The sequence below is a fragment of the Oncorhynchus masou genome, unplaced genomic scaffold (genome assembly GCF_036934945.1).
Source record: "Oncorhynchus masou masou isolate Uvic2021 unplaced genomic scaffold, UVic_Omas_1.1 unplaced_scaffold_1069, whole genome shotgun sequence".
NCBI classification, from domain to species: Eukaryota; Metazoa; Chordata; class Actinopteri; order Salmoniformes; family Salmonidae; genus Oncorhynchus; species Oncorhynchus masou.
Window position 1 is genome coordinate 71334 of NW_027000397.1, and position 26544 is coordinate 97877.

General features: G+C 44.1%; 1 protein-coding gene across 1 annotated transcript; it reads right to left on the reverse strand.

The window, feature by feature from the left end:
- Window positions 1-3787: 3787 nt before the first annotated feature.
- Window positions 3788-24749, reverse strand: LOC135528990 (CD209 antigen-like protein E). Its single transcript, XM_064957954.1, has 7 exons — window positions 24706-24749; window positions 24146-24253; window positions 23423-23518; window positions 7729-7851; window positions 7481-7623; window positions 7250-7350; window positions 3788-4365 (listed from the first exon to the last, which is right to left on the reverse strand). The coding sequence occupies exons 2-7, from the start codon at window positions 24246-24248 to the stop codon at window positions 4206-4208; spliced, it is 726 nt and encodes a 241-aa protein (XP_064814026.1). The 5' UTR covers window positions 24249-24253; window positions 24706-24749; the 3' UTR covers window positions 3788-4205.
- Window positions 24750-26544: the final 1795 nt, after the last annotated feature.

The following is a 26544-nucleotide window of genomic DNA, read 5'->3' on the forward strand; positions in this document are numbered from 1 at the left end:
ACTGTCACGCCCTGGTCAACATTTATTATGTTTATCTTCATTTATTTGGTCAGGCCAGGGTGTGACATGGGTTATTGTGGTGTGTTTTTGTCTTGGGGTTTTGTGGGGTGTCTAGCGTAGTCTATGGCTGCCTGAGGCGGTTCTCAATCAGTCAGGTGATTATCGTTGTCTCTGATTGGGAACCATATTTAGGCAGCCATATTCTTTGAGTGTTTCGTGGGTGATTGTTCCTGTCTCTGTGTTTAGTTTCACTAGATAGGCTGGATAGTTTTTTCACGTTTCCGTCTGTTTTTTTTTGTACATTTCAGTATTTTCATGTCTAGTCATTTTTCAACAATAAATATGAGTAACCACCACGCTGCATTTTGGTCCGCTCCTCCTTCAACAGAAGAACTTCGTTACATCGACATTCTTTCTTGACAAACTACTGATCCCACAAGCCATATAACATCTGTAAGTTTGAATTGTCATCCTTGCTTTGTGAGTACAGAACAATTGTGTGATAATGAAATGCATATCTGTGCTATGGGCTCTGGTCAAATGTAATGCATTACGGTGCATTCGGAAAGTATTCAGACCTCTTTTTCACATTTTGCTATGTTACAGCCTTATTCTATAATTGATTGAATTAATGTTTTCCTCATCAATCTACACACAATACCCCCATAATGACAAAGCGGAAACAAGTTTTTAGAAATGTTTGTAAATTTATTAAAAATTAGAACACAGACACCTTATTTACAAAAGTATTCAGACCCTTTGCTATGAGACTCAAAATTGAGCTCTGGTGCATCCTGTTTCCATTGTTCATTGTTGAGATGTTTCTACAACTTCATTGGAGTCTTTTGGGAAATGCAATTGATTGGATATGATTTGGGGAGGCACACACCTGGCTACATACGGTTCAACAGTTGACAGTGCATGTCAGAGCAAAAACCAAGCCATGAGGTGGAAGGAATAATTAGAGCTCTGAGACAGCATTGTGTCGAGGTACAGGTTACCGAAACATTTCTGCAGCATTGAAGGTCCCCAAGAACAAGTTTGAACCACCAAGACTCTTCTTAGAGCTGGCCGCCTGGCCAAACTGAGCAATCGGGGGAAAAGGGCCTTTCTCAGAGAGTTGACCAAGGACCCAATGGTGACTCTGGAACATAGTTCCTCTGTTGAGATCGGAGAGAAGCTTCCAGAAGGACAATCATCTCTGCAGCACTCCACCAATAAGTCCTTTATGGCAGAGCGGCCAGACAGAAGCCACTCATCAGTAAAAGGCACTTGACAGACCGCTTGGAGCTTACCAAAAGGCAACTGAAGGACTCAGACCATGAGAAACAAGATTATCTTGTCTGATAAAACCACTATTTAACTTTTTGGCCTGAATGCCAAGCATCATGTCTGGAGGAAACCTGGCACCAAGATGAGTAACGAATAGCAAAATCACCTGCCTATTTCAATCTAGTATAGTACAAAAGTGGATCTACACTTATCGTTCGGTGTGAGAAATAAATATTTCTAGATTCTGGGACAGTTGTGGGACGTTAGATCCCAAGTTCATACAACCACTGTACATCAAAAAAACGTTTAAAAGCAAAGAGGCTGATGCAACAGATCAGAACATTTAGCTTAAAATGTTAATTAACTATTAGGCTATTTCTTGACATTACAACAACAGCAATGCACACAGCAGTAAGCTAAAAGCGCTATTGTTCCAATATGCTAATTATGTATGACCTTTACGTAGACTAATGTTTTTCTTAACAGAATGGCTAGTGTTTTCAAATCAATTTAACTGGTTATTGTGGATCATGGACAGGGTGCCCTAGCAGATGGCCTTGGTGCCCTGGCAGATTGGGGACCTCTTGAAGGACAAATAGCCTTGCGCCTAAAATCACGAAATTCAAGGTGTGCACATGTGCGTGTATGTGTGTGATAGATAGTTTTCTTAGTTCTTACCTGAGCGACGGGTCACAGTATTTACTCTCCTGGTTGCTCCTCTCATGTTCTTCAATAACCTGTTTGTTAAAGTAGTCATACATCTGAACTAACTATGTGATTACCTTTCTATCTGACTTCTAATGGTAATATCTATTGTATGATTACCTTTCTAACTGACTCCTAATGGTAATATCTACTGTATGAATACCTTTCTAACTGACTTCTAATGGTAATATCTACTGTATGGTTACCTTTCTAACTGTCTCCTAATGGTAATATCTACTGTATGGTTACCTTTCTAACTGTCTCCTAATGGTAATATCTACTGTATGGTTACCTTTCTAACTGTCTCCTAATGGTAATATCTACTGTATGATTACCTTTCTAACTGACTCCTAATAGTAATATCTACTGTATGATTACCTTTCTAACTGACTACTAATGGTAATATCTACTGTATTATTACCTTTCTAACTGTCTCCTAATGGTAATATCTACTGTATGATTACCTTCTAACTGACTCCTAATGGTAATATCTACGGTATGATTACCTTTCTAACTGACTCCTAATGGTAATATCTACTGTATGATTACCTTTCTAACTGACTACTAATGGTAATATCTACTGTATGATTACCTTTCTAACTGTCTCCTAATAGTAATATCTACTGTATGATTACCTTTCTAACTGTCTCCTAATGGTAATATCTACTGTATGATTACCTTTCTAACTGACTCCTAATGGTAATATCTACTGTATGATTACCTTTCTAACTGACTCCTAATGGTAATATCTACTGTATGATTACCTTTCTAACTGACTCCTAATGGTAATATCTACTGTATGATTACCTTTCTAACTGTCTCCTAATGGTAATATCTACTGTATGATTACCTTTCTAACTGTCTCCTAATGGTAATATCTACTGTATGATTACCTTTCTAACTGACTCCTAATGGTAATATCTACTGTATGATTACCTTTCTAACTGACTCCTAACTGTAATATCTACTGTATGATTACCTTTCTAACTGACTCCTAATGGTAATATCTACTGTATGATTACCTTTCTAACTGACTCCTAATGGTAATATCTACTGTATGATTACCTTTCTAACTGACTCCTAATGGTAATATCTACTGTATGATTCTAACTTCAGTGACTAGTAGTTGAGTAGTTGCTCTGATGTGCATCTCCACCAGGTTCCTCTCGGATCTTTGTCTGTTGTCCACTAACATTGATATATAGAAGTATCCAATCACCTTCACTCAGGAAGTTAAACATGACAGGATATTCTAAACAGAGTGATATAACATGAAAGCTGCATGACAACAAGTAGTGATGAGTGCAGCCTTTCATTCTATCACTTTGACTGTTCTGTTTGTGGCTCCAGCCTTCAAATGGAGTTTACATTGTGACTCTATCTTTCTCTATGCCACCGATGGACATATAGAGGCCCTGTAATTGTATCTATGCTGTCTGTGTGTGACGTCAGTGTGAAGAGTTATTCAGAGGTGTGTGTGGGTCTTCTGTCTGCATCTTTATCAGAAAGGGGAACTTCACACGTGTGTTTGTGTGTGTGTGTCTGTGTGTTTGTCTGTGTGTGTGTCTGTGTGTCTGTTTGTGTGTGTGTCTGTGTGTGTGTTTGCCTGCGTGCAGCAGATATCCTCTCAGTACTGTTCTGCCGACCGTCTGTGTCCAACTGCAAGTCACATGTTTTAACAATCCAATCACATTCAATCAGGAAGCTGGTAAATTGCTAGGTTCCTTTCTTACTGAGCCTTTCCTTTCTGAGCCTCATCTTTTACTAAAGAGATTTATACTAATAATTGATTATGAAAAAAGCACAAGTCTATGGCAAATCACATAACATGTTTCTATTTAAAACAATGAATACAAGCATTTTACAGATGACAATATGTCTACACACTGTTTAACTAGAGAGATGCATTAGCACTGTAGCACTACTATATAATGAGCTACTGTATAACTCTTCACAAATCCAGTTATGTTGAGAGGTAAATGATATGTCAGAATATTTATATACAGGCTCAGAATACCCAATATTAACATCAGCACAGTCCTTGTTACAGTATATCCTGGTTCACAACCATTATCAGGTTGTTTGCCACTCAGTAGAGTACCAGCAGTGTGTTGGTGTGTGTGTGTCTTATAGAGAGAGAGAATGAAGTTGTGTGCACTGTAAGGTGTGTCGAGTATGTCCTCCCACCACGCGTCCTCCCACCAGCCTCCTCTGTTGTCATGGTGTTGTTAAACCACTTTCTCACAAATCCAGTGACGATTGTCTAAACATGACTGGTCATTCCATGCCTTTGCAGGACGCCAGGTTTCTGTGTTCAGCTCAACACAGTCCTCCTCCCCATTTTTTGGGTCGTCACGGCCATTATCAGGTTGCTGTGAGTGCCAGTAACTACAGGGTAAAAAAGACAGAGAAGATAATAATAACACATGCTTAGTTACGGGTCGTTTTCCAACAATGCAGAGTTAAAGTAATTAAGTAATTAAGAAATTAATCAAAAATGTGCAAACAATTAAAAAAAATAGTAACACAACAAATAAAAAGTAACGAATCTATATACGAGTACCAATGCAGAGTCAATGTGCAGGGGTACAAGGTATGTAGTTGAGGTAATTGAGTTAATATGGAAAATATTCACACAAATTGACTATTTCAAATAGAGTTATGTTACAAAGTGGGATCAATATTGACTTAAATAGTATTTTTTTGGCAATAATTTACAGAAAATACTAACATTTCTTGAACATTTGCGTAAGTATTCAACCAGTAAATGTTAGAATCACCCTTTGTCTTTTTGGGTAATTTTTTTAAAGAGCTTTCCACACCTGGATTGTGCAACATGTATCCATTATTCTTAGAAAAAATGACAACCATTTTTAGGTCTTGCCATACATTTTCAAGCAGATTTAAATCAAAACTTTCAAAACTCGAAACATTCACTGCCTTCTTGGTGTCATGTCCTTACCTTAGTTCCTTTGTTATGTTTCTTGTTTAGGTTAGCCAGGGCGTGCGTTGGGGTGGGCATTCTATGTGTTCTAGTTTTGTTTTTCTATGTGTTTGGCCTGGTATGGTTCTCAATCAGAGGCAGCTGTTAATCGTTAACTCAGATTGAGAACCATACTTAGGCAGCCTGTTTTTCCCATTTGAGTTGTGAGTAGTTGTTTTCTGTTTTGTGTTGTTGCACCTTACAGGACTGTTTCGTTCACTCTCTTTGTTGTTTTGTTATTCAGTGTTCAGTTGATTTATTAAATATTAACATGGACACATATCACGCTGCGCATTGGTCCGATCTTGACGACTCTTCCTCAGATGAAGAGGAGAACCGTTACACTTGGTTCGGAACTCCAGTGTCGGTTTGGCCTTGTGTTTTAGGTTATTGCTGAAAGGTGATTTCATTTGCCAATGTCTGGTGGAAAACAGGTTTTCTTCTAGGATTTTGCCTGTGCTTATCTCCATTCCATCCTTAAATCATTAAGAGTCCATTGACACACCTGTGCGTCAATCTAAGTAATGTAATAAAAACATCTCCAAAACAATCAGTCAATTTAAGCTAGAGATATCCGGGTTTTTTTTTGCATGGGAAGGTTCTCTATTTTACTCTACAACCCTCACAACTGTCATGGGACTCATCTGAAGTCGTTAAACCTGATCTCCCAACTTCTGTCTGTTGCGTCCAAACCGTTTGAGCATTTCTTTGCTCTAGTGCCTTGTTGCAAACAGAATTCCTCAGTTTTCTCCTGTCACAGCCATTCAACTCTGTAACTGTTTTAAAGTCACCATTGGCCTCGTGTTATATCCCTGAGCGGTTTCCTTCCCCCCAGTAACTTAGTTAGGAAAGATGCTTGTATTTTTGTAGTGACTGGGTGTATTGGTACACCATTCAAAGTGTAATTATTAACTTAAACATGCTCAAAGTGATATTCAATGTCGGTATTTAAAACGTTTTAAATTCAGGCTGTAACACAATAAAATTTGGAAAAAGTCAAGGGGTGTGAATACTTTCTGATGTAGGTAGGGATAAAAGTGAGTAGGCAATCAGGATAGATAATTAACAGAATAGCAGCTGTGTGTGTGTGTGTGTGTGTGTGTGTGTGTGTGTGTGTGTGTGTGTGTGTGTGTGTGTGTGTGTGTGTGTGTATTTCTAAGGGGTCTAGGGTTAAGGATAGAATTAGTGTTGGGGTTAGAATTAAAGTAAGGGTTACGAGCTGGGGTTAGGGTTTTGTTTAGGGTAAGAGTAGGGATTAGGGAAAATAGGATTTTGAATGGGACTGAATTGTGTCCCCACAGGGTTAGCTGTACAAGACCACACATACTTGTATTGTTGTGTTGTGTTGGCGACAATATGCGTATGTGTATTTTGTGTGTGTGTGTTGGAGTATCAGTGTAATATGTGTGAGTGTGTGGGTATAGTCTAGTGAATGTGTGGGTAGAGTCTAGTGAGTGTGTGGGTAGTCTAGTGAGTGTGTGGGTAGAGTCTAGTGAGTGTGTGGGCAGAGTCTAGTGAGTGTGTGGGGGTAGAGTCTAGTGGGTGTGTGGGGTAGAGTCTAGTGAGTGTGTGGGTAGAGTCTAGTGAGTGTGTGGGGGTAGATTCTAGTGAGTGTGTGGGGGTAGAGTCTAGTGAGTGTGTGGGTAGAGTCTAGTGAGTGCGAGGGTGGAGTCTAGTGAGTGTGTGGGTAGAGTCTAGTGAGTGTGTGGGTAGAGTCTAGTGAGTGTGTGGGTAGAGTCTAGTGAGTGTGTGGGTAGAGTCTAGTGAGTGTGTGGGTAGAGTCTAGTGGGTGTGTGGGTAGAGTCTAGTGAGTGTGTGGGGGTAGAGTCTAGTGTGTGTGGGGTAGAGTCTACTGAGTGTGTGGGTAGAGTCTCGTGAGTGTGTGGGTAGAGTCTAGTGAGTGTGTGGGTAGTGTCTAGTGAGTGTGTGGGTAGAGTCTAGTGAGTTTTTGGGTAGAGTCTAGTGAGTGTGTGGGTAGAGTCTAGTGAGTGTGTGGGTAGAGTCTAGTGAGTGTGTGGGTAGAGTCTATTGAGTGTGTGGGGGTAGAGTCTAGTGAGTGTGTGGGTAGAGTCTAGTGAGTGTCCATAGAACCAGTGCAAATGACATAAAACATACAAATTAAAAAGGGGTCCAAGATAACTTTAGTTGTATTGCATTTTCATATTTAATAGTACTTCGTGTCATAGATATATATATTAGTTTTGTGGAATGACATCTATGAGTGAAAACAAACTTTTCATGATAATGATTTGAAGCAATATGTCATTTGTTAAAAAGTCTCTATCACACCTTATGTTCAGTGGGGTGCCGTCCACCCATCTCCAGGTCCCCTCAGTAACAGAGTCAGTCAGACCAATCCAGGCTCCCTTATTGAGGTCTAAGAGAATCTGCTGTTGGTGAGAAAGATACTGATATTGTCAACTACTATAGACTACATGTGTTAAATACTGGAAGACACATTACTGACAAAGAGATGCTTGATTCTCTCTCTCTCCCATTCTCTCACACACAGACACACACCTGTTCCATATCACTGTTTACGATCACCAGGTCGGCTCCTCTCTCCAGACAGTCCTCTCTGCTCTCATTCCAGGTTTTAGTCTCAGTAGACAGGAAGTACCAACTGGAGTTGAACTTCTGCCAGCCATCAGGACAGGTTTGTTCTACATGACAAAACATGAATTTCCATTTTGTTATTCTGCACCTATTATTGAAACTGCATATTAGATATGTGATGTTATGATCATTTATCAGGTTAAATAACTCACTCAGATTAGAGAACTTTCTCATGAGATCATCTCTTTCCTTCTGAAGCTGGTCTCTCTCTTCAGTCAGTGTGTTGTAACTGGTCTGTAGCGGGTCTCTCTCCGCAGTCTCATTGCCTCTGTTATCTGGAAAGGATTGATACATATAGCTCCTGGTTAATTCACTCACGTAACAGTAATTCAATAATACCTAAATGCATATTTCATGATAATGACTGAGATGATTGGCATGCAGTGTGGACATTTCACCAGTAAAACGTGATGAATTATCATTCAAGATTGACATGGATGTTTAGTCTATTTTGAAATAAGCTGTTCCTGACTTGGTGAAGGACATAGAACATTTTCTCCGAGACGATGTGGATATAGTCAGACGTTGTAATCTGAGGATGCATTTGATGTATATTCTATAAAGGTATTCAAAAGGTGTCATCTGTCAGTACAAACATTGATTGAGAAATGATGACAAATATCACTACACTACTGGTTACAGTGCCTGTCAAAAGACATGACAGACATCGGGGAAAGAGGACAGACTATCAGCTGATCATTAATGTTGATGATTGATCTAAATCTGATAGTTAGCTAGATCAATAATGTTTTCACTGATTGTGATTTCACCGTCAATGGTCTTATCAAAGGGTTCATAAAGCCTTCATAATGCATTCATAAGCTCTACATGAATGTGTTTTTAAGCATCTATAAGTGTATGTCATGCTTTATAAAGGGTTCATAAACGTGTCATAACTGTGAAGTCCATGGAGAACAAGAGCACCTCCTCCCAGCTGCCCACTGCACTGAGGCTAGGCGACATGGTCACCAACGATAAATCCATGATAATCGAACATTTCAATAAGCATTTCTCTACGGCTGGCCATGCTTTCCTCCTGGCTACCCCAACCCCAGCCAACAGCTCCGCACCCCTCGCAGCTACTCGCCCAAGCCTCTCCAGCTTCTCCTTCACCCAAATCCAGATCGCAGATGTTCTGAAAGAGCTGCAAAACCTGGACCCGTACAAATCAGCTGGGCTAAACAATCTAGACCATCTTTTTCTAAAATTATTTACATTTACATTTAAGTCATTTAGCAGACGCTCTTATCCAGAGCGACTTACAAATTGGTGAATTCACCTTCTGACATCAGTGGAACAGCCACTTTACAATAGTGCATCTAAATCATTTAAGGGGGGGGGTGAGAAGGATTGCTTTATCCTATCCTAGGTATTCCTTGAAGAGGTGGGGTTTCAGGTGTCTCCGGAAGGTGGTGATTGACTCCGCTGTCCTGGCGTCGTGAGGGAGTTTGTTCCACCATTGGGGGGCCAGAGCAGCGAACAGTTTTGACTGGGCTGAGCGGGAACTGTACTTCCTCAGTGGTAGGGAGGCGAGCAGGCCAGAGGTGGATGAACGCAGTGCCCTTGTTTGGGTGTAGGGCCTGATCAGAGCCTGGAGGTACTGCGGTGCCGTTCCCCTCACAGCTCCGTAGGCAAGCACCATGGTCTTGTAGCGGATGCGAGCTTCAACTGGAAGCCAGTGGAGAGAGCGGAGGAGCGGGGTGACGTGAGAGAACTTGGGAAGGTTGAACACCAGACGGGCTGCGGCGTTCTGGATGAGTTGTAGGGGTTTAATGGCACAGGCAGGGAGCCCAGCCAACAGCGAGTTGCAGTAATCCAGACGGGAGATGACAAGTGCCTGGATTAGGACCTGCGCCGCTTCCTGTGTGAGGCAGGGGCGTACTCTGCGGATGTTGTAGAGCATGAACCTACAGGAACGGGCCACCGCCTTGATGTTAGTTGAGAACGACAGGGTGTTGTCCAGGATCACGCCAAGGTTCTTAGCGCTCTGGGAGGAGGAAACAATGGAGTTGTCAACCGTGATGGCGAGATCATGGAACGGGCAGTCCTTCCCCGGGAGGAAGAGCAGCTCCGTCTTGCCGAGGTTCAGCTTGAGGTGGTGATCCGTCATCCACACTGATATGTCTGCCAGACATGCAGAGATGCGATTCGCCACCTGGTCATCAGAAGGGGGAAAGGAGAAGATTAATTGTGTGTCGTCTGCATAGCAATGATAGGAGAGACCATGTGAGGTTATGACAGAGCCAAGTGACTTGGTGTATAGCGAGAATAGGAGAGGGCCTAGAACAGAGCCCTGGGGGACACCAGTTATCCACCACCAAATTATCCACCGCCATTGTTACAACCCCTATTACCAGTCTGTTCAACCTCTCTTTCATTTAGTCTGAGATCCCTAAAGATTGGAAAGCTGCCACGGTCATCCCCCTCTTCAAAGGGGTGACACTCTAGACCCAAACTGTTATAGACCTATATCCATCCTGCCCTGCCTTTCTAAAGTCTTTGAAAGCCAAGATAATAAACAGATCACTGACCATTTCGAATCTCACCGTACCTTCTCCTCTGTGCTATCCGGTTTCCGAGTTGGTCATGGGTGCACCTCAGCCACACCTCAGGTACTAAACGATATCATAACCGCCATCGATAAAAGACAGTACTGTGCAGATGTCCTCATCGACCTGGCCAAGGCTTTTGACTCTGTCAATCACCGTATTCTTATTGGCAGACTCAATAGCCTTGGTTTCTCACATGACTGCATCGCCTGGTTCACATACTACTTTGCAGTTCAGTGTGTCAAATCGGAGGGCCTGTTGTCCGGACCTCTGGCAGTCTCCTGATGCCATTTGCACACACTGTATATAGACTTTATTTTTTTCTATTGTGTTATGGACTGTACGCTTGTTTATTCCATGTAACTCTGTGTTGTTGTTTCTGTCGCACTGCTTTGCTTTATCTTGGCCAAGTCGCAGTTGCAAATGAGAACTTGTTCTCAACTAGCTTACCTGGTTAAATAAAGGTGAAATAAAATTAACTAAAAACATAATCACACATGTCAAATGTGACATGACCCACAATGTTGAATATGATATAAATGTATAAATGGTAACAAGCTGTGCTGAAGGATGAAGCTCTAAAGTTACGTTATTTTCGATTACACCTAATCTCGTTCCCAGACACTTCCGCCCAATTGCTCGGAAGGTTTGGTAGACCAATGCATCACACTTAGATTTAGGGTTTAGATCTAAAAGCACGTTTTAAGAATAGAAATTGTGGAAATGTGCATAGCCATAATCAAATCAAATTTTATTTGTCATACAGTGCCTTGCGAAAGTATTTGGCCCCCTTGAACTTTGCAACCTTTTGCCACATTTCAGGCTTCAAACATAAAGATATAAAACTGTATTTTTTTGTGAAGAATGAACAACAAGTGGGACACAATCATGAAGTGGAACGACATTTATTGGATATTTCAAACTTTTTTAACAATTTCAAAAACTGAAAAATTGGGCGTGCAAAATTATTCAGCCCCTTTACTTTCAGTGGAGCAAACTCTCTCCAGAAGTTCAGTGAGGATCTCTGAATGATCCAATGTTGACCTAAATGACTAATTATGATAAATACAATCCACCTGTGTGTAATCAAGTCTCCGTATAAATGCACCTGCACTGTGGTAGTCTCAGAGGTCCGTTAAAAGCGCAGAGAGCATCATGAAGAACAAGGAACACACCAGGCAGGTCCGAGATACTGTTGTGAAGAAGTTTAAAGCCGGATTTGGATACAAAATGATTTCCCAAGCTTTAAACATCCCAAGGAGCACTGTGCAAGTGATAATATTGAAATGGAAGGAGTATCAGACCACTGCAAATCTACCAAGACCTGGCCGTCCCTCTAAACCTTCAGCTCATACAAGGAGAAGAATGATCAGAGATGCAGCCAAGAGGCCCATGATCACTCTGGATGAACTGCAGAGATCTACAGCTGAGGTGGGAGACTCTGTCCATAGGACAACAATCAGTCGTATATTGCACAAATCTGGCCTTTATGGAAGAGTGGCAAGAAGAAAGCCATAAAAAGTGTCGTTTAAAGTTTGCCACAAGCCACCTGGGAGACACACCAAAAAAAAAGCAACACAGCCCATCACCCTGAACACACCATACCCACTGTCAAACATGGTGGTTGCAGCATCATGGTTTGGGCCTGCTTTTCTTCAGCAGGGACAGGGAAGATGGTTAAAATTGATGGGAAGATGGATGGAGCCAAATACAGGACCATTCTGGAAGAAAACCTGATGGAGTCTCAAAAGACCTGAGACTGGGACGGAGATTTGTCTTCCAACAAGACAATGATCCAAAACATAAAGCAAAATCTACAATGGAATGGTTCAAAAATAAACATATCCAGGTGTTAGAATGGCCAAGTCAAAGTCCAGACCTGAATCCAATCGAGAATCTGTGGAAAGAACTGAAAACTGCTGTTCACAAATGCTCCCCATCCAACCTCACTGAGCTCGAGCTGTTTTGCAAGGAGGAATGTGAAAAAATTCAGTCTCTCGATGTGCAAAACTGATAGAGACATACCGCAAGCGACTTACAGCTGTAATCGCAGCAAAAGGTGGCGCTACAAAGTATTAACTTAAGGGGGCTGAATAATTTTGCACACCCGATTTTTCAGTTTTTGATTTGTTAAAAAAGTTTGAAATATCCAATAAATGTTGTTCCACTTCATGATTGTGTCCCACTTGTTGTCGATTCTTCACAAAAAAATACAGTTTTATATCTTTATGTTTGAAGCCTGAAATTGTTATGTACTTGAGTGAAGACCCAAAAGCGGTTTTAACAGAAAACAGAGTTCTTTAATGAAAAAACAGGAATGGCATAAATCCTCTTCCAACGTTGACAATGGAACAAAAAGAACGTAGTATAGTGCAGGATGCACCTGCCAGGCAGACTCCGACAGGATAGGACAAGGTGGAAGCAAACGAGACGACAGCTTGCTTCTGGCATCAAAAACACAAACAAGAATCAGACACTGAAAGTAGCAGGAACAGAGAGAAATAGAGACCTAATCAGAGGGGGAAGAGAGAACAGGTGTGAAAGAGTGAATGAGCTAGTTAGGGAGATGTAGAACAGCTGAAGAATGAGAGACAGAGAAGGTAACCTAAAAAGACCAGCAGAGAGAGACAGAGTGAAGAGAAAGGACAGGAACAGACATAACAAGACATGACAGTACCCCCCACTCACCGAGCGCCTCCTGGCGCACTCGAGGAGGAAACCTGGCGGCAACGGAGGAAATCATTGATCAGCGAACGGTCCAGCACGTCCCGAGAGGGAACCCAACTCCTCTCCTCAGGACCGTACCCCTCCCAATCCACTAGGTACTGATGACCACGGCCCCGAGGGCGCATGTCCAAAATCTTACGAACCCTGTAGATGGGTGCGCCCTCGACAAGGATGGGGGGGGGGGGACGAGCGGGGCGCGAAGAACGGGCTTAACACAGGAGACATGGAAGACCGGGTGAACGCGACGAAGATAGCGGGGAGAAGAAGTCGCACTGCGACAGGATTAATGACCTGGGAAATACGGAACGGACCAATGAACCGCGGGGCCAACTTGCGAGAAGCTGTCTTAAGGGGAAGGTTCTGAGTGGAGAGCCATACTCTCTGACCGCAACAATATCTAGGACTCTTGGTCCTACGCTTGTTAGCGGCCCTCACAGTCTGCGCCCTATTACGGCAAAGTGCCGACCTGACCCCTTCCAGGTGCGCTCGCAACGCTGGACAAAAGCCTGAGCGGAGGGGACGCAGGACTCGGCGAGCTGAGATGAGAACAGCGGAGGCTGGTACCCGAGGCTACTCTGAAAAGGAGATAGACCGGTAGCAGACGAGGAAGCGAGTTGTGGGCGTACTCTGCCCAGGGAGCTGTTCTGACCAAGACGCAGGGTTACGAAAGAAAGACTGCGTAAAATGCGACCAACAGTCTGATTGGCCCGTTCGGCTTGACCGTTAGACTGGGGATGAAAGCCGGACGAGAGACTGACGGAAGCCCCAATCAAACGGCAAAACTCCCTCCAAAATTGAGACGTGAACTGCGGGCCTCTGTCGGAAACGACGTCAGACGGAAGGCCATGAATTCGGAAAACATTCTCGATAATGATCTGAGCCGTCTCCTTAGCAGAAGGGAGCTTAGCGAGAGGAATGAAATGAGCCGCCTTAGAGAATCTATCGACAACCGTAAGAATAACTGTCTTCCCCGCTGATGAAGGCAGTCCGGTGATGAAATCTAAAGCGATGTGAGACCACGGTCGAGAGGGAATGGGAAGCGGTCTGAGACGGCCGGCAGGAGGAGAGTTCCCAGATTTAGTCTGCGCGCAGACCGAACAAGCGCGACAAATCGACGCGCGTCACGTTCCCGAGTGGGCCACCAGAAACGCTGGCGAATGGAAGCGCGTACCCCGAACGCCGGGTGGCCGGCTAACTTGGCAGAGTGGGCCCACTGAAGAACGGCCGGACGAGTAGGAACGGGAACGAACAGAAGGTTCCTAGGACAAGCTCGCGGCGACGGAGTGTGAGCGAGTGCTTGCTTTACCTGCCTCTCAATTCCCCAGACAGTCAACCCGACAACACGCCCTTCAGGAGAATCCCCTCGGGGTCGGTGGAGACCTCAGAAGAACTGAAGAGACGAGATAAAGCATCAGGCTTGGTGTTTTTGAGCCCGGACGATAAGAAATAACAAACTCGAAACGAGCGAAAAACAGAGCCCAACGAGCCTGACGCGCATTAAGTCGTTTGGCTGAACGGATGTACTCAAGGTTCCTATGGTCAGTCCAAACGACAAAAGGAACGGTCGCCCCCTCCAACCACTGTCGCCATTCGCCTAGGGCTAAGCGGATGGCGAGCAGTTCGCGATTACCAACATCATAGTTACGTTCAGACGGCGATAAGCGATGAGAGAAAAACGCGCAAGGATGGACCTTGCCGTCAGAGAGAGAGCGCTGAGAAAGAATGGCTCCCACGCCCACCTCTGACGCGTCAACCTCAACAACAAACTGACTAGAGATGTCAGGTGTAACAAGAATAGGTGCGGATGTAAAACGATTCTTAAGAAGATCAAAAGCTCCCTGGGCGGAAACGGACCACTTAAAGCACGTCTTAACAGAAGTAAGGGCTGTGAGGGGAGCTGCCACCTGACCGAAATTACGGATGAAACGACGATAGAAATTAGCGAAGCCCAGAAAGCGCTGCAGCTCGACGCGTGACTTAGGAACGGGCCAATCAATGACAGCCTGGACCTTAGCGGGATCCATCTTAATGCCCTCAGCGGAAATAACGGAACCGAGAAAAGGGACAGAGGCGGCATGAAAAGTGCACTTCTCAGCCTTCACATAAAGACAGTTCTCCAAAAGGCGCTGGAGGGACGCGTCGCACGTGCTGAACATGAATCGAGAGAGACGGTGAAAAAATCAGGATATCGTCCATGTAAACGAAAACAAAAATGTTCAGCATGTCTCTCAGGACGTCGTTAACTAGTGCCTGAAAGACAGCTGGAGCGTTAACGAGGCCGAAAGGAAGAACCCGGTATTCAAAGTGCCCTAACGGAGTGTTAAACGCCGTCTTCCACTCGTCCCCCTCCCTGATGCGCACGAGATGGTAGGCGTTACGAAGGTCCAATTTGGTGAAAAACCTGGCTCCCTGCAGGATCTCGAAGGCTGAAGACATAAGAGGAAGCGGATAACGATTCTTAACTGTTATGTCATTCAGCCCTCGATAATCCACGCATGGGCGCAGGGACCCGTCCTTCTTCTGAACAAAAAAAAACCCCGCTCCGGCGGGAGAGGAGGAGGAGACTATGGTACCGGCGTCGAGCGAAACCGACAAATAATCCTCGAGAGCCTTACGTTCGGGAGCCGACAGAGAGTATAATCTACCCCGGGGGAGTAGTTCCCGGAAGGAGATCAATACTACAGTCATACGACCGGTGTGGAGGAGAGAAGTGGCCTTGGAACGACTGAACACCGTGCGCAGATCGTGATACTCCTCCGGCACCCCTGTCAAATCGCCAGGCTCCTCCTGTGAAGAAGAGACAGAGGAAACAGGAGGGATAGCAGACATTAAACAGGTCACATGACAAGAAACATTCCAGGATAGGATAGTATTACTAGACCAATTAATAGAAGGGTTATGGCGCACTAGCCAGGGATGACCCAAAACAACAGGTGTAAAAGGTGAACGAAAAATTAAAAAAGAAATGGTTTCGCTATGATTACCAGAGACAGTGAGGGTTAAAGGCAGCGTCTCACGCTGAATCTTGGGGAGAGAACTACCATCTAAAGCGAACAAGGCCGTGGGCTCCCTAACTGTCTGAGAGGAATGTCATGTTCCCGAGCCCAGGTCTCGTCCATAAAACAGCCCTCCGCCCCAGAGTCTATCAAGGCACTGCAGGAAGCAGATGAACCGGGCCAGCGGAGATGGACCGGAAAGGTAGTGCGTGATCAGAAGGAGAGGCCTGAGTAGTTGCGCTCACCAGTAGCCCTCCCCTTACTGATGAGCTCTGGCTTTTACTGGACATGAGGTGACAAAATGACCAGCGGAGCCGCAGTAGAGACAGAGGCGATTGGTGATTCTCCGTTCCTTCTCCTTGGCCGAGATGCGGATACCCCCAGCTGCATAGGCTCAGCATCCGAGCCGGCGGAGGAGGGTGGCAGTGATGCGGCAGGTGGCAGTGATGTGGAGAGGGGAGCAACGGAGAACGCGAGCTCCTTTCCACGAGCTCGGCGACGAAGATCAAACCGTCGCTCTATGCGAATAGCGAGGGCTATTAAGGAGTCCAGACTGGAAGGAACCTCCCGGGAGAGGATCTCATCCTTAACCTCGACGAGGAGACCCACCAGAAAACGAGCGAGCAAAGCCGGCTCGTTCCAGTCACTAGAGGCAGCGAGAGTGCGAAACTCAATAGAATAATCCGTTATGGATCGATTCCCCTGACATAGGGAAGACAGGGCCCTGGAAGCCTCCTCCCCAAAAACAGAACGGTCAAAAACCCGTATCATCTCCTCCTTAAAGTCCTGAAACTGGTTAATACACTCAGCCCTCGCCTCCCAGATTGCCGTGCCCCACTCACGCGCCCGTCCGGTAAGGAGAGAAATGACGTAGGCGATGCGGGCTGCGCTCCTGGAGTAAGTGTTGGGCTGGAGAGAGAACACCACATCACACTGAGTGAGGAATGAGCGGCACTCAGTGGGCTCCCCAGAGTAACAGGGCGGGTTGTTGATCCTGGGCTCCGGAGACTCGGAAACCCTGGAAGTGGGCGGTGGATCGAGGTGGAGTTGGTGAACCTGTCTTGTGAGGTCGGAGACTTGGACGGCCAGGGTCTCAACGGCATGTCGAGCAGCAGACAATTCCTCCTCGTGTCTGCCTAGCATCGCTCCCTGGATCTCGACGGGCGGAGTGAAAAGGGTCCGGAGCCGCTGGGTCCATTCTTGGTCTGATTCTTCTGTTATGTACTTGAGTGAAGACCCAAAGCGGTTTTAACAGAAAACAGAGTTCTTTAATGAAAAAACAGGAATGGCATAAATCCTCTTCCAACGTTGACAATGGAACAAAAAGAACGTAGTATAGTGCAGGATGCACCTGCCAGGCAGACTCCGACAGGATAGGACAAGGTGGAAGCAAACGAGACGACAGCTTGCTTCTGGCATCAAAAACACAAACAAGAATCAGACACTGAAAGTAGCAGGAACAGAGAGAAATAGAGACCTAATCAGAGGGGGAAGAGAGAACAGGTGTGAAAGAGTGAATGAGCTAGTTAGGGGAGATGTAGAACAGCTGAAGAATGAGAGACAGAGAAGGTAACCTAAAAAGACCAGCAGAGAGAGAGAATGAAGAGAAAGGACAGGAACAGACATAACAAGACATGACAGAAATGTGGCAAAAGGTCGCAAAGTTCAAGGGGGCTGAATACTTTTGCAAGGCACTGTATATACTTGGTTAGCATATGTTAAAGCGAATGTGGCAAAATTCTTGTGCTTCTAGTTCCGAACATACAGTAATATCTAACATATTGATGAGCAATGGATGAACAGCATAGGAAAGATGCAGTAGATGGTATAGAGTAGAGTATATACATATGAGATGAGTAATGTAGGGTATGTAAACATTATATAAAGTGACATACATGTTTTATTATTAAAGAGACTAGAGATTCGAGTCAGTATGTTGGCAGCAGCCACTCAATGTTAGTGATGGCTCTTAAACAGTCTGATGGACTTGATATTGAAGCATTTTTTCAGTCTCTCAGTCCCAGCTTTGATGCACCTGTACTGACCTCACTTTCTGGATGATAGCAAGTTGTACAGGCAGTGGCTTGGGTGGTTGTTGTCCTTGATGATATTTTTGGCCTTCCTGTGACATCGGGTGGTGTAGGTTACCTGGAGGGCAGGTAGTTTGCCTCCACTAATCGTTGTGCAGACCTCACTACTCTCTGGAGAGCCTTACGGTTGTGGGCAGAGCAGTTGCCATACAAGGCGGTGATACAACCCGACAGGATGCTCTTGATTGTGCATCTGTAAATGTTTGTGAGTGTTTTTGGTGACAAGATGAATTTCTTCAGCCTCCTGAGGTTTAAGAGGCGCTGCTGTGCCTTCTTCACCATGCTGTCTGTGTGGGTGGACCATTTCAGTTTGTCTGTGATGTGTATGCTGAGGAACTTAAAACTTACTACCCTCTCCACTACTGTTCCATCGATGTGGATAGGGGTGTTCCCTCTGCTGTTTCCTGAAGTCCACAATCATCTCCTTAGTTTTGTTGACGTTGAGTGTGAGGTTATTTTCCTGACGCCACACTCCGAGGGCCCTCACCTCCTCCCTGTAGGCCGTCTTGTCGTTGTTGGTAATCAAGCCTACCACTGTTGTGTCGTCCGCAAACTTGATGATTGAGTTGGAGGTGTGTGTGGCCACGCAGTCGTGGGTGAACAGGGAGTACAGGAGAGGGCTCAGAACGCACCCTTGTGGGGCCCCAGTGTTGAGGATCAGCGGGGTGGAGATGTTGTTGCCTACCCTCACCACCTGGGGGCGGCCCGATAGGAAGTCCAGTACCCAGTTGCACAGGGCGGAGTCGAGACCCAGGGTCTCGAGCTTGATGACGAGCTTGGAGGGTACTGTAGTAAAACGCCAAATGGATCTACCTCCTGGTCCTCTTCCTCTGTCTCACCCACCAAGGGTAGAGACAGAGATGTAAGGGCACAGTTATAAACAGAGGCCCATATATGCACTGTAAGAAAAGTATTTCCTGTTGTAAGATACGTCATCACCCTCTGCTCTGAGGGAATGGGAGGAGCAGCAGATCGGGTGCAGAGAATCAAAAGGTATATAAAGAGACATTTGCCATTACTTTGGCGCTGACTTCTTGAATTCTGAATTCATTTAGGCAACCATTTGACTTCGGGTAAATTGACACCTGACTCAAATTACTTAAAAGATTCTAACTTGTTGGATCTGAGCAGTGACTCTCCGATATACCGTTTAACTATCGATCAGCTGTTTTGTCGCTTTCGCCAGGTACGTGGGTGCTGATGCAAATATATCCAGAGAGTTCTCTGTAGCCTCTCGATTGAGCTCAGCATCTCGACCTCGTTGCGAGCCGCTGACACTGCAGTAGTTCAACGGGTTTAACTATTGAACAGTTGTTTTGTCGCTTTGCGCCAGGTACGTGGGTGCTGATGCAAATATATCCAGAGAGTTCTCTTTCGCCTCTCGATTGAGCTCAGCATCTCGACCTCGTTGCGAGCCACTGACACTGCGGTAGTTCAACGGGGTTGAGAGGCACTGCAGTCCTTAAGGTTATCCCTTGCTTTCTCTTATGGATGTCTGAATTGACCCTGTGATTTTGCGCCAGGTACGTGGGTGCTGATGCAAATATATCCAGAGAGTTCTCTTTCGCCTCTCGATTGAGCTCAGCATCTCGACCTCGTTGCGAGCCGCTGACACTGCGGTAGTTCAACGGGTTTAACTATTGAACAGTTGTTTTGTCGCTTTGCGCCAGGTACGTGGGTGCTGATGCAAATATATCCAGAGAGTTCTCTGTTGCCTCTCGATTGAGCTCAGCATCTCGACCTCGTTGCGAGCCACTGACACTGCGGTAGTTCAACGGTGTGTGTGACCGAGTAACAATTGTGTATTTTGGAGTGTGTTTGATTGTAAAAGACAAAAAACAGAGTGCTTTCAAAAATAAACGGTAGTCTTATTTTGTCTCGAGTAAAGGGTTCTCTCAAAGACAGTTAACGGCACGGGAGATAACAACTCTGACATTCCCCGCTACCGGGACACTGGAAATGGAGATCAGTGTTCGATGACAGAATGAGTTACCATTAAAAGACAAGGAGGAAGGTGTGTCCAGTAGTGATTCATTTAATTGTCTTATCGATCTATCTAAGTTTTATTTTCCAAGCGATACATAGCCGACAGGCAGAGTAGTGAGACTAAGTTGACTAAAGGTCTTCACACTTTAAACTAGATACATCACAGAGGGGAAACACTCAACCACAGGGAAATGATATAGAGACTGGTAGGACTAGTGCTTAATAATAACTCAAGGACCAATTAGTGGTGAAACAAAGAGTCTAGAGTATAAAGGTGGGGTTCACACATCCCAGCTAGAGCTAGACCGTTGAGAGTGACAAGGCAAAAGACCTCTCTACGCAGACAACGCTTCGATATAGAAAGAGAGGCAGGGCTACGCGAGCGGTCCTGGTTATACCGAGATAACCTGAAGTACCTATAGTGCCCTGTTCAATCCAGGGAACGGGACGCTAACCACCTCTAGCACCCCGCTGCCGGCCAAGGGGCGGGGCTGAAGGTTTCGTATCGCGACAGTACTATGGTGTTAAATGCTGAGCAGTAGTCGATGAACATCATTCTCACATAGGTATTCCTCTTGTCCAGATGGGTTAGGGCAGTGAGCAGTGTGGTTGAGATTGCATCGTCTGTGGACCTATTTGGGCGGTAAGCAAAATTGGAGTGGGTCTAGAGTGTCAGGTAGGGTGGAGGTGATATGGTCCTTGACTAGTCTAGTCGTTTAGCTCAGTTACCTTAGCTTTCTTGGGAACAGGAACAATGGTGGCCCTCTTGAAGCATGTGGGAACAGCAGACTGGGATAGGGATTGATTGAATATGTCCGTAAACACACCAGCCAGCTGGTCTGCGCATGCTCTGAGGGCGCGGCTGGGGATGCCGTCTGGGCCTGCAGCCTTGCGAGGGTTAACACGTTTAAATGTTTTCCCCACGTCGGCTGCAGTGAAGGAGAGTCCGCATGTTTTCGTTGCAGGCCATGTCAGTGGCACTGTATTGTCCTCAAAGCGGGCAAAAAAGTTATTTAGTTATTTAAGACATCCTGGTCCGTGACGGGGCTGGTTTTCTTTTTGTAATCCATGATTGACTGTAGACCCTGCCACATACCTCTTGTGTCTGAGCCGTTGAATTGAGATTCTACTTTGTCTCTATACTGACGCTTAGCTTGTTTGATTGCCTTGCGGAGGGAATAGCTGCACTGTTTGTATTCGGTCATGTTTCCGGTCACCTTGCCCTGATTAAAAGTAGTGGTTCACGCTTTCAGTTTCACGCGAATGCTGCCATAAATCCATGGTTTCTGGTTTGGGAATGTTTTAATCGTTGCTATGGGAACGACATCTTCAACGCACGTTCTGATGAACTCGCACACCAAATCAGCGTATTCGTCAATGTTGTTGTCTGACGCAATACGAAACATATCCCAGTCCACGTGATGGAAGCAGTCTTGGAGTGTGGAATCAGATTGGTCGGACCAGCGTTGGACAGACCTCAGCGTGGGAGCTTCTTGTTTTAGCTTCTGTCTGTAGGCAGGGAGCACCAAAATGGAGTCGTGGTCAGCTTTTACAAAAGGAGGGTGGGGCTGGGCCTTATATGCGTCCCGGAAGTTAGAATAGCAATGATCCAAGGGTTTGCCAGCCCTGGTTGCGCAATCGATATGCTGATACAATTTAGGGAGTCTTGTTTTCAGATTAGCCTTGTTAAAATCCCCAGGTACAATGAATGCAGCCTCAGGATGTATGGATTCCAGTTTGCAAAGAGTCAAATAAAGTTTGTTCAGAGCCATCGATGTGTCTGCTTGGGGGAATATATACGGCTGTGATTATAATCGAAGAGAATTCCTTGGTAGATAACGCGGTCGACATTTGATTGTGAGGAATTCTAAATCAGGTGAACAGAAGCATTTTCGTTCCTGTATGTTTTTGTGTTCACACCACGTCTCGTTAGCCATAAGGCATACGCCCCGCCCCTCTTCTTACCAGAAAGATGTTTGTTTCTGTCGGCGCGATAAGTGGAGAAACAATGACAGCCTAGGAACAGTGGGTTAAATGCTTTGTTCAGGGGCAGAATGACAGACCTTTACCTTGTCAGCTCAGGGATTCGACCGAGCAACCTTTCGGTTATTGGACCCAACACTCTAACCTCTAGGCTACCTGCCACCCCAAGTAATGACACAGTTAATTAATTTGCATAAAATGTTTCAAATACTTTTTATTGTTCATAAACTTATTTTCCAATTGATCTGATCTCTCTTCTTCCCCATTGTACATTTCCTTGCCTCTTTCTCCTTCCCTCTGATTTTCAGATGCAGGGTGATGTCAGTATGTTTCTGTTCCTCCCTGATGAGTTCACTGCCAACATGACGCTGTTGGAGGAGAGCCTGATGGCCGAGTTTGTCCAGCATGTATCTGGTTTCTCTGTCCTCTTAATGTTGACGGAGCCACAGCACGCATATAGAAGTAGTCTCATTGGCCTGCTGCGTAAATGTAGGGAAGTAACCATTTGGGGATGTCTGATTTCTGATCGTGTTCACTCAACACCACTAATTAGCTGAGCTTCTAAGTCAGTTTTTCTTCACCTTTACATCCATTGTGAATGTTAGTTCCTCACAGTATTTTAAAAATCTTTACAAAACTCTCCCCCTCGATAATCACCAGTCCTCCTTAGAAAAAGCAAAGAGATGAATGAGATTGAAAGAATCTATATTTTCATCAGGATATTTTCAGGATATTTTCAGATTTTATTTGTTCTAGTTGACAATGGAAGTTCTTGGCCTACTGCTACATTGCCTTAGGATGTCTCTTCGTGCACTCATTTCTTTAGACGCCAATGAATCACAGTGTATAAATGTGTCCATATGACAGAGGCTGGTGCTCTCCCATTCATGGAATTTCTATGAATTTAAATGTTTATTATTTTAATTCTGGTTTGAAGCGGCAGGTTGCATAGCGGTTTAGAGCATTGGGGCAGTATACTAGCTGAACAATCTGTCAATGTGCCCTTGACTAAGGGACTTACTCCTAGTTGTTCCTGTAAGTCGTTCTGGATAAGAACGTCTAATGAATGATGTAATTCCGGTTTGTATTATTAACCATGTCACAATTATTTTGAAAAACAAAAATGAGACTAAATGAAAATGTTCCACTAAAACGTGTTTATGAAAATCATAACTGACACGCGGATCGGTAGAAATGGAATGATAAATTGTAAACTTTCTCAAACTTGAAACTCATGCGGAGTCTAGGAACAGACTACTGTAAATAGAGCACACATTTCGTTGTACTGCATCATTAGAATTGTGAAGAATTGTGATCGTTGATTTTAAGTACAGAACTAGTGTGATGATAAAATACGTATCTGCCCCATCGACCCTGTTCAAATGTAGTCCGTTAATAAAATGGAAAAGAGACCCAACTGGAAAAAGGTCCCAAAATGGCACTCTATTCCCTACATAGTGCACTATCAAAAGAACAGAGCTACTAGGGTGTCATTTGAGACACAACCTCACTCACAGAAAGCCAGCCTCAGGGAGATGTTGAGGGTGACTTGTAGAAGACACAGCACTCCAAAACACACAGCAGCCAGCCTGTAGAGTCTTAGTCTTCCATCTGCAGAGAAACACACACACACGCACTCACACAAGCACGCACACACACACACACACACACACACACACACACACACACACACACACACACACACACACACACACACACACACACACACACACACACACACACACACACACACACACACACACACACACACACACAAAGAAACACACACAGAAACACCATCATCCTACATCACTAATGATTATGATCAGAATTCTGAGAACCAAACATTTCCATTGCGTCATTTGTTTTCCTCTGATTTAGGGTTGGCAGCAACACTTTACTCAAACTTGCGGTCACCTCACATCAGAAAAACAGGAAGCTATTGAATGAAGAAATTGCCAAAATTGCACAATATAGCTGAATAATGATTTAAAAGGGCTATCTTTGATTGCTGCATATTTTTTTGGGGACTTTGAAATGTATAATATTTACCTATTCATTCTTCATGAATGTAACTTATAAATGCCTGATGAGCTTAGTAACTATGTAACACCATCAGGACCCAAAATACACTCTGACTGGAGAAATGTAACCACTCTAAAATGCATAGACAGAACTATGTATGCAAGGACTGACCATCTATGAGAGGGAGAAAAATAGCTAATTATTTGTCCTTACCTGAGAGATGGGTCTCAGTCTTCACGCTCCTCGTTGCTCTGTTCCGGTTTTCTTCATTAACTTCTTTTAATTCAATCACCTGTTTGTTGACGTAGTCGGCCATCTTAACTAACCGTACCAAATATCAATGATTACCCCAATCAATCAATGAATGAACTAATTCAGTCTGACTGACCTGATATTGTAATATCTATGATTCTAACTTACTTGTACTTACAGTATTAACTTACTGTATGATTACCTTTCTAACTGTCTCCTAATGGTAATATATACTGTATGATTACCTTTCTAACTGACTCCTAATGGTAATATCTACTGTATGATTACCTTTCTAACTGACTCCTAATGGTAATATCTACTGTATGATTACCTTTCTAACTGACTCCTAATGGTAATATCTACTGTATGATTACCTTTCTATCTGACTTCTAATGGTAATATCTACTGTATGATTACCTTTCTAACTGACTCCCAATGGTAATATCTACTGTATGATTACCTTTCTAACTGACTCCTAATGGTAATATCTACTGTATGATTACTAGTAGTTGAGTAGTTACTCTGATATGCGTCTCCACTGGTACCTCTCTGAAGTCTGTCTGTGGTAACTGCAGTTGATAGAATCCAATCAGATTCAAGCAGGAAGTCTTTTCGCAAGGCCTCCGTGACTGGCCATCGATGGCCATATAGGGGCCTTCTTTCCTGTCTATGCCGTCTGTGTGTGACATCAGTGCGAGGAAATATTCAGAAGTGTGTGTAGGATATCTCTGTCTTCGTCTTTTTCAGCGGTTTTAAAGGGGAACTTCACAGACGTGTGTGTCTTTGTGAATGTGTGTGTGTCCTAAGGTCTGTGCTGCCTTCTGTCTGTGTCCAATTGCAGGTCACACTTTTTAACAATCCAATCACATTCAATCAGGAAGCTGGTTGACCTCAGAGGACACTGTTCCTTTATTTATTCATCGGTGCATTTGTTCTTCTTATTATAAAAGTGATTGATGGTAATAATTGATAATGAAAATAAATCTAGAAAAATGATGAATACATTTAGCAGAATACAAGCATTATGGAGCACAGTATGTCTACACACTCATCTAAATCTCAACATAACATTGTTTTTCTCTGTCCATCACTAATTAACATGTTCTTCTTCCTCTAAGGCTCTCTCTGACAAGGCTCTATCTCAATAGTCTTTCCTTGATTCCTCTTCTCTTATCTCCTCTCCTCTCCTTCTGCTCAACCCTATTAGAGGAGAAGGTCCAAGGTCCCTCCCCGAGGATTGTATTATCCAATGTGTTTTGAGAAGGAGGAGAGAGGATGTGAGGATAAACCAAGGAAGGATGAATTGAGAAAAAACCCATAGACAAGTGTGTAATACCACAGTTTCACCTCTATGTTGTTCATGGTGAGTTCATCTCTCACTTTAACCACTAGGTGGGATCATCACTTAACCATTCATGGATCCAGCCATCAACGGAGAGTTAGAGGTAGAGAGAGAGATATTTGTGTAGAGCCTACATGCAACGCTATATAATGAACTATAAATCTTAACATTGACAACAGCTATTACGTGATATACAGTACCAGTCAAAAGTTTGGACACACCTACTCATTCAAGGATTTTTCTTTATTTTTACTATTTTCTACATTTTAGAATAATAGTGAAGATATCAAAACTATGAAATAACATATATGGAATCATGTAGTAACCAAAAAAGTGTTAAACAAATCAAAATATATTTTATATTCTTCAAAGCAGCCAACCATTGCATTGATGACAGCTTTGCACACTCTTGGTATTCTCTCAACCAGATTCACCTGGAATGCTTTTCCAACCGACTTGAATGAGTTCCCACATAGGCTGAGCACTTGTTGACTGCTTTTCCTTCACTCTGCGGTCCAACTCATCCAAAACCATCTCAACTGGGTTGAGGTCAAGTGACTGTGGAGGCCAGGTCATCTGATGCAGCACTCCATGACTCTCCTTCTTGATCAAATAGCCCTTACAGCCCGGAGGTGTGTTGGATCATTGTCCTAAACAAATGATAGGAAGGCGGGACTGAGAATAATAATAATGTAATGACGGACTGAACGTAGTTATGTAGAGCACCTCAAGATAAAAACGTCATATTGAATATTACAAGTTAGACTAAATATTAGCACTACTCAATCTGGTGGGTGATAACCTTCAATCTGGATAATGATACTATACAAATCTTAAGACTAGAGACATGTATCGACAAATATTAGGAAAACAAGCAACAACAAACATGATGAAGAGTAAGACAGGGGAACCGATTCCAAAACGGAAAGGTGACTCTTCTACAGACACAGACGATTTAATATTTTCACCACCGGGAATGGTAAAGGTCGAAACCGATCCGTTCAAATCAATAAATGAC

What these genes read in the sequence shown, in the direction of transcription:
- LOC135528990 (XM_064957954.1), bottom strand. Translation starts at nt 24,248, where the DNA reads ATGGCCGACTACGTCAACAAACAGGTGATTGAATTAAAAGAAGTTAAT. An exon ending in GAGAAAGTTCTCTAATCTGA is followed by an intron (nt 7,624 to 7,728) that starts GTGAGTTATTTA and finishes TTTGTCATGTAG; the next exon opens with AACAAACCTGTCCTGATGGC. An exon ending in TAAACAGTGATATGGAACAG is followed by an intron (nt 7,351 to 7,480) that starts GTGTGTGTCTGT and finishes TCTCACCAACAG; the next exon opens with CAGATTCTCTTAGACCTCAA.